At 38.3% G+C, this 13,892-nt stretch overlaps 1 protein-coding gene across 1 annotated transcript; it reads right to left on the reverse strand.

Moving 5' to 3' along the window:
- Window positions 1-9,033: 9,033 nt before the first annotated feature.
- FBXO34 (F-box protein 34) lies at window positions 9,034-11,846 on the reverse strand. Its single transcript, XM_044662051.1, is given in 2 exon segments — window positions 9,034-10,098; window positions 10,100-11,846. Coding segments are annotated over 2 exon segments (1,980 nt in total). The 5' UTR covers window positions 11,828-11,846; the 3' UTR covers window positions 9,034-9,846.
- Between the last annotated feature and the right edge of the window lie 2,046 nt (window positions 11,847-13,892).

Genomic DNA, 13,892 nt, shown 5'->3' on the forward strand with positions numbered 1-13,892 from the left:
CTACCCCAAAATCATTCTTCAGGAGATAATAACAGGAGTCTGAAAATCTCTTACCACTGGGGCAAGAGCCCAGATTTCATTATCATCCTACACCCATTCTCTTTTTATTTATCCCTGATCCTAATAGGATTCTCAACATATTTTCCAGCAAGAACTTTAGATCAAAGACCATACTTCTTGCCTGATGTTGGATCCAGTCCCTCAACTTTAAAAGTCACCCCTTTAATTGGAAATATTAGTAAAGCCATGAGTTGTCCCTTCTAAGGACATTGACCTTAAAACCAAGAACATATTCAAGTATTATTCCTAGTTGGTGAATGTCCAAGGACTGTTTACTTTCATTTTCCTTAGAGTAATTCAAGTTTTCTAGAAAGGCCGCTAGATGACAAAGGGTAGAAACCTGGACTTAGAATCAGGAAGACCCGATTTTAAATCAAGCCCCAATCACTTACTAAATGGACCTTGGGCAAGTCACAACCCCAAAGTCTCAGTTTCTTCATTTTCAAAATGGAGATCATCATGGTGCCTACCTCTCAAGTTGATTGTGAGGGGAAAAAAATCAGGTATTTCTAAAGTACTTTGCAGATCCAATAGCACTACAGAAATACTAGCTATTATCATTATTATTAGCAATAGAACCATTAGCAAAAACCATTGAATATAAATCCTAGGCCTTACCACCCTTTTGCCTTGGAACTTATACTTAATATGGATTCTAAGAAAGTAAAAGGTTTTTTTTAATTATATATTATTACATCTATTATATATACACTTTATATATATTTATATCACATATAATTATATAGCATTTTCTTTAAAATAATTGTCCTAATCTTAAATATATCATATAGAATTATAAATCAATCTTAAATATCTTATATATAATTATAAATCTTCACCTTAAATATATCATATATAATTATATATCTTAATCTTAAATATAATTATATATCTTAATCATAATATATAATATATGTAATAATTATATATATATATATAAATTACAGATATATATCCTTGCATAATTCTTTGCTTTTGCCTCCACCATGTCATCTTTATTCTCCACATCAACCTCTTTACCTATCAGGCTAATCATATTGGGTGTAGGGGGTTACCCTCTCCATTTGAGAGGACTCAGAGCATGCCACTGGCAGGCAGGCACAGAATGCCAGGCTCTTGCCACCTGCCATGGAGTCAACCCAGACTTCTTCACTTCAACCATGAGGTTACTCAGTTTCAATTCTGTTGGCTCTGCCAGTCCAAGCCTGACTCACAGCAGTCCCATTGTCTAGAGTGACTTAAGCCTGGAGTGAAAGAAGTTCAACTAAGTACAAGTAACAACTAATTTTTGACAAAAAGTTTACTTAGAATGAACACAGATGCAAACATCTTAAATAGAATACTAGCAAAGAGACTCCAGCAAGTAATTAAGAAGATCATCCACCATGATCAGGTGGGATTTATACCAGGAATGCAAGGTTGGTTCAACATTAGGAAAACCATCCACATAATTGACCATATCAACAGTCTAACAAACAAAAATCACATGATTATCTCAATAGATGCTGAAAAAGCCTTTGACAAAATACAGCATCCATTCCTATTGAAAACACTAGAAAGTATAGGAATAGAAGAACCTTTCCTAAAAATAATAAACAGTATATACCTAAAACCATCAACAAACATCATATGCAATGGGAATAAATTAGAAGCCTTCCCAATAATATCAGGAGTGATACAAGGATGCCCATTATCACCTCTATTATTCAACATTGTACTAGAAACACTAGCAGTAGCAATTAGAGAAGAAAAAGAAATTGAAGGTATCAAAATAGGCAATGAGGAGACTAAGCTATCACTCTTTGCAGATGATATGATGGTCTACTTAAAAAATCCTAGAGAATCAACTAAGAAGCTGGTAGAAATAATCAACAACTTTAGCAAAGTTGCAGGATACAAAATAAATGCACATAAATCATCAGCATTTCTATATATTTCCAACACATTAGAGCAGCAAGAGCTATCTCTTGAATAATAAATAAAGAGAAACACCATTTAAAATCACCCTAGACAATATAAAATACTTGGGAATCTATCTACCAAAACAAACACAGCAATTATATGAAAACAACTACAAAAGACTTTCCAAACAAATAAAACTGGATCTAAACAATTGGAAAGCCATTGATTGCTCATGGGTAGAACGAGCTAACATAGTAAAAATGACCATTCTACCCAAATTAATTTACCTATTTAGCGCCATACCTATCAAACTACCAAAAAACTTCTTTACTGAATTAGAAAAAACTATAACAAATTTCATTTGGAATAACAAAAGATCAAGAATATCAAGGGAAATAATGAAAAAAAAATGTGAAGGAAGGGGGCCTAGCAGTACCAGATATTAAACTATACTATAAAGCAGCAGTCATTAAATCAATATGGTACTGGCTAAGAGACAGAAAGGAGGATCAGTGGAATAGACTTGAGGTAAATGACATCAGCAAGACAGTGTATGATAAACCCAAAGAGCCCAACTTTTGGGACATGAATCCACTATTTGACAAAAACTGCTGGGAAATTTGGAAAACAATATGGGAGAGATTAGGTTTAGATCAACATCTCACACCCTACACCAAGATAAATTCAGAATGGGTGAATGACTTGAATATAAAGAGGGAAACTATAAACAAGTTAAGTGAACACAGAATAGTATACTTGTCAGATCTCTGGGAAATGAAAGATTTTAAAACCAAGCAAGAGTTAGAGAAAATTACAAAATGTAAATTAAATGGTTTTGATTATATTAAACTAAAAAGCTTTTGTACAAACAAACACAATGTAGTCAAAGTCAGAAGGGAAACAACAAATTGGGAAAAAATCTTTATAACGAAAAACTCTGACAGGGGTCTAATTACTCAAATATACAAGGAGTTAAATCAATTGTATAAAAATATCAAGCCATTCCCCAATTGATAAATGGGCAAGAGACATGAATAGGCAATTTTCAGGTAAAGAAATCAAAAATATCAATAAGCACATGAGAAAGTGTTCTAAATCTCTAATAATTAGAGAAATGCAAATCAAAACAACTCTGAGGTATCACCTCACACACCTAGTAGATTGGCTAAAATGAAAGAAGGGGAGAGTAATGAATGTTGGAGGGGATGTGGCAAAATTGGGACATTAATGCATTGCTGGTGGAGTTGTGAACTGATCCAACCATTCTGGCTGGCAATTTGGAACTATGCTTAAAGGGCTATAAAAGAATGCCTGCCCTTTGATCCAGCCATACCACTGTTGGGTTTGTACCCCAAAGAGATCATAGATAAACAGACTTGTATGAAAATATTTATAGCTGTGCTTTTTGTGGTGGCAAAAAACTGGAAAAGGAGGGTATGTCCTTCAATTGGGGAATGGCTGAACAAATTGTGGTATATGCTGGTGAGGGAATACTATTGTGCTAAAAGGAATAATAAACTGGAGGAGTTCCAGGTGAACTGGAGAGACCTCCAGGAATTGATGCAGAGCGAAAGGAGCAGAGCCAGAAGAACTCTATACACAGAGACTGATATACTATGGTAAAATCGAATGTAATGGACTTCTGTACCAGCAGCAATGCAATGACCCAGGACAGCTCTGAGGGATTTATGGTAAAGACGCTACCCACATTCAGAGGAAGGACTGCAGGAGAGGAAACATATTAAGAAAAACAACTGCTTGAACGCATGGGTTGGGGTGGACATGATTGGGGATGGAGACTCGAAACTACCACACCAGTGCAACTAACAATTTGGAAATAGGTCTTGATCAATGACATGATAAAACCAGTGGAAATGTGCGTAGGCCATGGGGGGGGGGGGGGTGCAGGTGGTGAAGGGGAAAGTAGGAGCATGAATCATGTAACCATGTTAAAAACGAATATTAATAAATGTTTTTAAAAAATTAAAAAAAAAGTTTACTTAGCAATAGCATGAAAAAAATATTGGCTAAGCACACAGCGCTTGCTGGTGGCACATCTAGTATGTCAATCACCGAATCCGAGAAATTCTAACAATTCAGATGTTATACTTTTTCTTTTTTTAAACCCTTCCCTTCCATCTTAGAATCAAGCAAACTCTTACCTTCCTAGAATCAATACTAAGTAGTATCAATTCCAAGGAGGAAGAGTAGTGAGGGGTGGACATTTGGGGTAAAGTAGCTTGCCCAGGGTAACCCAGCTGAGAAATACCATCTTTGAACCCAGGACCACCCCCACTCCTCACCCCGTCTCCAAGACGGATTCTATCCACTGAGCGCTGCCTCATGTGCTATACTTTTCTCGCCTTAGGGAACCAGAAAGGTTCAAACCTTAGAAGTGTTAACAATGATTACCAGCTTTGATTTAAGGAAGGAAAGGACTAAAGAAGAAAATAGAATGTCAAAGCTGCTGGGAAACCTGAGACACCATTTAGCCCCCTAGAATCCTAGCCTTGCCGTGTTTAGCTGAGTGACCTTTAAACATGTCAGTCCCTTATTCTGAAACTTCCCCATTTTGTAAAATGGGGATCATAACATTTGCACAATCTGCCTCAAAAGTTTAGAAATTATATTTTCTTACAAAAGTGAATAATATGGAAATGTTTTGCATGATAATACATGTTTCATTGTAGGAAATTTTATAAAAGCAAATTTGGAAGTTTAGACAGGAGCTGAGATTGCAACCTGGAACACAACAAGGGGCTGAACACAGTGGACTCTCTCTAAAGGCAGTTGGGGGTTTTGAAGGAGCTGGAAAACCACTGACCTGAGAGCCTGTGGGTTTTGGGTATCTCTGGGCAACATCTGGAACATCTCAACTAGTAGGATCAAGGAGAGCAGATGGAGAATACTGCCTTGTTTGGTGGACAAGCAAGATCAGTCTCCCTGACCTCTCTGAAGTTATTTGGCTGGAACCTGTGCTCTGGGAATATACTTGGACTGAAGCATTTTGACCTACTGATCAAGACCATCAGACCATTTAGGTGAGATCCCATTAGTCCCTTGTGTGCTGGCAGCCTGCACAGTGTAGAGTAGGGATTTCCCAGACCTTTAACCTTTAACCCTGAATTGATCCCATAGTGTTTTAGAGTAGTGTGACCTCTCCCACCTCTTTTAATCTTAAGTTAACTATTAAAAAGTGTTTTTTATTCCTATTGTGTTTTTCCCTGTAGACGGAAGGTATCCCTGGCTGTTTTAGTCTAAGTGGCAGTTGGACCCCAACTGTCATTCACTCTCATTGTCACAGCCCTTTTGTATTTGGTTAAGATAGTAATACATCTACATCCTTCATTCTTCCTTCCTCCCTTTCTCCCCAGAAGGACCACTGTGTGTGTGTATTTGTGTTTATTTACCCACTTCAATGTACAACCCAGTGGAATTGCTTGTCAACTCTGGGAAGGGGAAGGAAGACAACAAGAATCATGTAACTTTGGAAAAGTATGTGTATATTTGTTACTGGAATGAAATAAAGATAAAAATTTTTTTAAAAGTTTGGAAATTAGATGTTTATTTTTAGCAATAACTTACTATTTACAAATTTAAAAAAAAAAAAAAAGCACATAGGGTTCGAGTGTCAAAAGGCTAGAAAGGGAGGAAGGGGCTTGGTTGAGAAGAGCTTAGAAAGTCATTGGAATGTATTTAATGGGAGTGACGTGGTCAGCCCTAGGAGCCAGGTAGAAGATAAGATTAGAATGGACAGAACCTTGAGGTCAACCGCAGGCTATTGCAATCCAGAGGTGAGGTCATAAGAGGCTGCCCTACAAATTGTTGGCAGTGTAGATGTTGCAACAGAACAGATTGGACAGGGAGGAAAGAGTAGAGTTGGGGTGACTCGAGGCTGCCGTGGTACGTGACTGGGAGCACGGCGGTGACTGCAGCAGCAGAAAAGAAGCAGTGTTGAAGGGCTTTTATTTTCGAAGGGGACCAATAACGTTACGGAGCGATGGTTTGTGAAGCAAACTTGGACAAAGAGGTCAGCTTCACTCCATCTTCTAGTCACCCAAATCCAGTGGCGAGACAAAAGCCAGGACGACCGTGGGACCAAGCTCGAGGATCCCCACAGCGCCTGCCCTCTCCCTAGTGGTGGCTCCAAGCCGTAGCTTCTGCACCATAGCCAAGTGGGTAAAACCAACTGGGGAGATGGGCTAAACTAGGCTGCGGGGTTATGACAGTCCTCGACTGTCAGCTACACCAAGCATGTGGAGAGCGAGTGGATGAGAACAATTTGTTCCAAGAAAGTAAGTCCGAAGAGGGGAACATTCAGGAGGTGAGGAAATGAGTTCCATTTTGAAGATGCCGAGCTTAAAACATCTAAAACATTCCTCTTCATGAGATGCCAGCCTGAATTTAAACTATTCTGTGGGGCCACGTGCTCTCAAAATGATAGCTCCTGATACCCTGACCAATGGGTTTAAACTCTTATCAGCCAGCCATCAGACTAGCTGGGAGCTATGGGGCAGAGGAGTAACAGTGTGAGTGTTGGATTTGAGGTCATTAGATTGGGGGTTGAATCTTGCCAATTTACTAGAAGGGTGGCCTTAGGCAAATCATTTAATTTCTCAAGGTCTTCATTTCCTTCTCTTTAAATTGAAGGTTTTGCATGTAGAGAAAGAACTGTGGGAATAGAAATCGAGAAGAAAACGTGATTTATCACTTGTTTATGAGTTTGTGATTTAGGGGTTGTTTTTGAAGGATTGCTTTTATTTTGAATAATATATATTTTTGTGTGGCCTGTTTTGGTTGGGAAAGGTACCATATATACATATATATGGTTGACAAACAATTCCTATGGTGGCATATGCCAACTCCAGGATGGGGTAGAGGGGAGGGAGTAAACATGGATCATGGAACTATGAGGGGAAAATTTTTCTTTAATTTTAAGTTTTAAAAAATTAAATTTTAAAATTAAAAAAATTTAATTTAAAAAAGAAAAAAGGTGTTGGATTAGATAATTTGTCCGGTTATTTTCAAGCAATGAGATCTCTTTAGCCTTTAATGAAAGAGAGCAGAAATAATAAGGCTTGCACGGCATTCTCCCTCATAAACCTACTCCCACAATATGTAAGTTTGTACATATTTGTACATGCAGTGGGATTAAGAATAAGGGGCCCAGGGACAGATAGGTAGCTCAATGAATAAGAGAACCAGGCCAAATTTTATCTGACACTTCCTAATACATGTGAGCCTAGGCACAATTGCCTAAACCCCTACCACTTGGAACCAATAGTTAGTACTGATTCTAAGACAGAAGGTGAGGATTTGCAAAAAAAAAAAATGTACACACACAGAAATGGAGCCACTGAAAAATATGGTGGGGGCATCACATCTCAGACTTTGCAAAACTTTCATTTTCTGATATCATGTTTCTTACCCAGCAGAGATCTCTGCTTCTTGTTTTTACTTAACTGGGTTTTTCTTTGTAGGTCCAGCCAGGTCATCAGAGCCTGGACCTAAGAATAAAGGCTAGAAACTCTCCTAGAAAATAGCAGATTGATGGTCTTTAGTCATAGCCTCTACAAACAACAAACAAAATCCAGGCTTCAAGATTATATCTTTTCCTGCTTTAATATAAAAATTCCCAACTAGTTATTACCAGTGGGAGATTTGCTACTTAGTAATTATGTCACCATTGGAAAGTCAGACATGTCTATGGGTTTATTGACTAAAGTCCTTCAAACTTTTATTTCTGGGTATTAGTCTTCACTCTATGGTGTAGCTAGAAAGAATACTGAACTAAGCTGTGGAAAAAAATATTTTATGGCTTTAAATTTTGGCACAATTTATACAGTATTTTTTAGTGCTCCACGTGCAGAAATGAAAGATACCATGATCTAGGTCAGCCCAGAGAGAAAACCTCGTTAGCATTCATCTCCACCCAGCTCTGCCATCTATAAGGTTATATAGGTCTTGGGAAAGTCATTTAATCTTTTCTGGCCTGTTTCTTCATCTGCAAAATGAAGGTGTTTGCATTAGATGACTGCAAAGATCCCCATTAGCTACAAATCTATGATTCTATGACTAACAATTCACCAAAGAAGTTTTAAAGGGTTATAAACCGATTCTCCATGCACAAGCTAGCTTCTCAATTTAGTACCTTTCCCAACCAAAACACAACTAAAACAACTTCTTTTCAGCAGAAAACATAGCCAGTTTTCAACACAAGCACTTAAAGCGTTCATGGATAAAAGTATGTGTAAAAGTACTTGTGAATCCACTCCAAAAGTGCTAAAGTAACCTCTCAAGTGCATGATGAGGGAATTGAAAGAACTGAAAAAATGGGAAAATAGCTAAGTTTATGGGCAAGTTGGTCATCCGAACCTAACATATGCTTTTTCATTTTTCATTTTTCACCATTTCCCTTTTTACCTGAGTTCTTATGACATCGCCGCCCCTGTCAAGGCCAGAGTTGCCTTTCCTCTTACCTACATTTTATGGGTCATTTCATGATTAATGTGTTAGAGAAAGTACATATTATCAGAATTAATGTTTTGTTATAAAGTGTATGCAGAAAAGTATTTTCAGTGATACATAGTGAAAGATTACTTTTTGATTGCCATGGGAACCTAAAATCCTCTTTTCCCCTTAAGTTCGATGTATCAACATTGGCATATTTTATCTTTGCACCATTTTCTAGGACTGTTATCCCCCCAAAAGTTGAGGATCAACCCTGAAAATAAGATCAAATATTAGACCATAGTCTGAGTTTTTATGTAAACCAGATATGGGTAAAGAATGTTACCTATATTCAGACCCATACAGCATAAAAAAAAAATAGGTGAGGTCTTATTTTCTTAGAATCAACTACTAGATTTTTAAGGATACAAAATTTTACAGATGAGGAAACCAATTCTGAGTAGTGTTCTTTCCCCATAATATTGTGCTGCAAAATCTTTTTCCTCTTCTTGCCAGAGCTGCCTCCCATTCAGAATGCTGAAAAAAGGTCTCTGTAAAACTAAGTTCCTATTTAGAATTCATATTTTATTGAAATTTAAAAATTATAACCAGACAATATGGATAAAGTAAACAATTTTATAATTTGACTATACAGTACTCTTTTATTCACTGATTTTCACTAATATAACAGAGGGTTGTTCTTGTCTAAAGTTGTCCAGTTAAGCCATCATCTTGGGATTCTTTAACAAGTTGACCCCTTAGTATTTAGAGTTTCTTCCCAGAAACATTCATATATTATATTGGAAAAACATTCATATTTTATTCAGGAAACATTCGTGTTTTATACAGGATATACAAATCTGAGACAAGATACTTGGGCACACAACTATAGCTGCAACACTTTCCAAGCTGCATTGTAGTGATTAAGTTGTTCAGCCAGCTGTTTACTATACAACAGTTTTTAATAATGCTATTTACAAAGGAGCTAAAAGTGCTCATCTACCAAGTAAAGGCCACACTCAGGTTTCACAGCCAGTGAAAACAAAATAATTATGTACACTGTAAACAACACAGGGCATGACATTCATTTGCTAACCACAAATAAGAACCCAGAGAATCAAGCATACAGTGATGAGTGATTTCTTTAAAAACCATATACCAGAATTTATACATCTGAATGAGCAACATCCCCTTCAAAGTGGTCCCCTTGAGACACTATTATGCTTCTCCCACTGATTTGCATTAGAAGTTTTCTCCTGTCATCAGTGCCTGTCATTCAAACCATTTTCAATTCAGACACTCTCCATTTACTCTATCACTCCACTCTTACCCCACCCAACTGGGCTCTTTCTAAAACATGGGTGCCATCTAGAATGTACATTTCATTGAGGTTTAAAAAAATATGATTGTATAATTGTTTAAAAATAAAATCACTCATTGCTTTAGAGTTAAACTTGACACAGGTTCTTTCTGGTCCTCTTTAGCTTCTTGTCTTATAGACAGCACGGCTTTAACCACGCAGATCAGGGACCCAGTGATTGTCATGAAGACCCAGCTTACAGCCAGGAACACCCTTCTGGGATCGGTGACAGCACATCCAGTAGCCAGGGCCATAGGGTAAGGCTTGACAGTAGGGCTTCGGATGCCATCGGCAGAGTGACACATCCCCCTTTACATACTTTTTTTTGCACTTCTTACAGGGATCTTCTTTATAGCGTGGATCTCGAACCCAGCGAGAATCTGCTGGTCTGATGTTATAGTATTCAATGATGAATTTAAAATAGCAGCAAGTGCATTTAAGAGCTACCAAACTCTTTGTTGGAAGAAACCTAAAAATTTTCACCATTATATGATGGGGCAGGAAGGCCATATACTGTGGAGGTTCTAGCAGCTGTTGAATTTTAAACCTGGTCTCCAAAAAGTCATGAGACACCCGTTTCTTAAAAAAGGAACCCTCTAAAACCTGCAATGTATTTCCCATAGTGCTTTCCAGAGTAGAGTGAGGCAGTGCAAAGGACTCTACCACTGAAACACCTTTTCCTCCAAGTTCTGGTTCATCTTCTGAAGAATCTGCATTTGGGAGGGGTCTTGGGGAACCTCTTTTGCTTTCACTCGACTTGGAACAAGTTTTTTCAGGCTGATTAGGCTGTAGAAAGAACAACATCCCTGGGAGTGGATCTTCACAAAGGCTTATGCTAGAATCTTGTTCTTTCTCCACCCTGGACACAGAAATACTAATACATACAGATTCCCTCATTCTTTGATCAGGATTCTGGCTAGGAAATGGCACAATCTTCTTACTCATACAATCAATAGTTATGCCTTTGCTTTGCATAGTATCTGAGGGCAACTCAGAAGCTTTGGGACAGGTAAGAGAATGAAAAGATGACCCGAGCTCCTCAGTCATTTCCACATCACATCTACTTCTTGTTTTCATAGCAGTCTGTTGACTTGGCTCTAACCCCACATTGTCCATGTGGAAATCCATGCCTGGTGGCAATGAAGTTGTAGAGGCACATTCCCAAGACTGGGTTCCCTGCAGAGAAGAGTGGTGGTCAACTCTCTCAGAAGCACAATCTCTAGTTACAACAGCAGCAGGATTTGCCTGAGTGTCTGGGACCTCAGGTGATTCTTTCTCTGCTTCCTTCCCATCTGCCCGAGTTCCATTTGCCAGCAGCACCCTGCCCACGTGCCTCCGGAAACTATTATTTCTAGAAAGGCCTCCCCCCATTTCACGCTCTCTCTGATGTTTCAGGCACTCTGACTCCAGCCTAGCCACCATGTCGAGCACATGCACAGTTTCACCCTGTGGCTTGCTACCCTTGGAGTTTCCTCTTTGGGCAGACTCCTCATGGGCTTCCAAGACACAGAACAGATCAGATGGTGGGGGCGTCTCTTTAGATTGCCTAGCAAATCTCAGTGTGGCAGAAGAATTTAGGCAGTTTTTGGTACAGGTAGCAAGCAAAGCACTTGCTCGCTGCTCTAGAAAAGCAACCATTTCAATGACTGATGCAGGTCTCCCTGGATAGAATCCATTTCCACTGTCACTCATATAATGCAAGGAACAGTGCTCGATATCACAAGCAAAAGGCTCAGACTGGTAGGATCTAATATTGGTCTCTTTCATCCTTTCTAACTGTATCTTGACTTTTTTAAGATCCACTGATTTCTTCCTTCGCTTGGTAGCTCTTCCATCAATATCCCAAGTGCTTTTAATTTTCATTGAACCTGTCCTGTTGTTACACTGATGGGCTGCAAAAAAGGCAATTTTCTCCTTAGTATTTCCAGGTTTCACAACAGCCCAGATACACAGAGGCCCTTCTTCTTCTCCTTGATGGATTGCCATGGGTGGTATGTTAGTCTTGTCTTTAACACTCAAGTTTTCGGCAGGACCTTTTCCACTCATATTACACATAATATTCAGTGAAATAATCCCAAAAGGATCTATTCTATTCTTAAATGATTCGTGGAAAGTTTCATCACCAATTTCCAAAGGTCAGTGTTTCTTCCGTAATTTATAATTTGGGTTTACACATGCCAAATGCCCTATAAAAAAGAAATGTACAATTAGTAAAATAATTTCTTTCTAGAACGAAAAGTCAATAAAATTTAGAATAACATGCATTTTTTATTTGAATATATCATTGTTAAAATAAAACATGAAAAATCGAGAAGCATAGGAATAAAACCTTATATTAACTTATACAGGGTGAAGTTACCAGAATTAAATGACAAATGATACATAATGGCTGTGTAATTATAAAGTATAAGTTTTGTTCCTGAAAAGAGAAAACTAAGAGCAGGAAAAATGCAAATACCAGAATTACTTGATGTTTTAAGTTTTGTTGAACTCCTACCCTCCCACCCCTTTAAAAAAAACTTTTATTACAAGGGATGGGTCATTGGGTAGGGGAGAAAGTGTATATTCATGAAGATGCCAAAACAAAAATATATTAATAAATTTTGTTTTTATTAAAGCCCTATCTTCTGACTTAGAATCGATACTAAGTACTGGTCCCAAGGCAGAAGACTGGTAAAGGCTAGGCAGTTGGGGTTAAGTGACTTGTCTAGAGTCACACAGCTAGAAAGTGTTTGAGGCCAAATTTGAATCCAGGACCTCCCATCTCCAAGCTTGAGTCTCTATCCATTGAGCCACCTAGCTGCCCCTATCAATAAGTTTTAAAAAAACAACCTTTAACCAAAAGCCAGGGCCTCAGTAGTCATGTAACCCCTACCCCTTCCCTATACCTTTAACCAGGAGACCAGAAGCAGAAATAGTACAGAGAATCTACATGCAGCTTTGTTAATGCCAAATCCTTGTTAAATATCCTTTTCCTGCTGAGTATCCTTCACTTGCTAAGGAAATCTCTGTCAATTGTCTGATGTTCTATGAATACAGTATTTCATTTCAAGATCAAACACGAGGTACTTGGGCTAGCATGAGTCAGGTCTGATCTACTACATCAAGTTTCATATTAACCAGGATAAACAGCAAAGTTTCACCTAATGGCATGTCATGGGTGATACACTTTTCCTTGGTTTCAGCCTGTGGTTTTCTGCAGTACTCAAAATGGACACAATGAGTGGCATACCCAAACAACCGCCTTTCTGTGCTAACCACTTTTGGCTTCTGCATAAACTCTACTGCCCTGTCATTTCTAGGGCCACAAAACATAAAAAGGGGATTCGGAAATTTAGTAATAGTTTTGTTCCTGAAAGGCTGATCTTCTGTCTCTACACTATATATATATACACACACACATATATGTACACACACATAGTCTTTCATTTTTAGCAACCTTTGCATAATCTGTTCTTTTTGTCTTCCTCTTCCACATATTAGTTTAGGTGTTACTGATGGTAGGAAATTAATGCAATACCCATTAATGTATTCACAAAGGGTTTTGTTTGTTGATGAGTTATCAAACTATAAAATTAGTTCAACCGATGTGGATTGGAAAAGCATATATACAAAGGTGAAGGCAATACTAAAATCCTAACTACAATGACAAGTTCTTGGACAAAATGTCCAAAAAAAACATTGATGTGTACCCATGTACACCACAGATCTCAGACCACATGTTCCTGTGGGAGTCAGGCCCTACTGTACAATTTTACTTTTAAAAGTTTGCCACAGGGGGGCAGCTGGGTAGCTCAGTGGATTGAGAGTCAGGCCTAGAGACAGGAGGTCCTAGGTTCAAATCCGGCCTCCAACACTTCCCAGCTGTGTGACCTTGGGCAAGTCACTTGACCCCCATTGCCCACCCTTACCACTCCTTCCACCTAGGAGCCAATACACAGAAGTTATGGGTTTAAAAAAAAAAAAAAAAAAGCTTGCCACAACAAGTTCCAAAAATCCTAAATGGTTTCCAAGCAGCAACTGAACATTAGAAAAACCTATGAGTGCTTTAGAAGTCATTTGATCCAGCTTCTTTCTTTCAATATCTCCTGGCAATTGGTCATACAGATTTCTTCAGCAT

This window comes from Gracilinanus agilis, chromosome 2, assembly GCF_016433145.1.
Source record: "Gracilinanus agilis isolate LMUSP501 chromosome 2, AgileGrace, whole genome shotgun sequence".
Lineage (NCBI taxonomy): Eukaryota > Metazoa > Chordata > Mammalia > Didelphimorphia > Didelphidae > Gracilinanus > Gracilinanus agilis.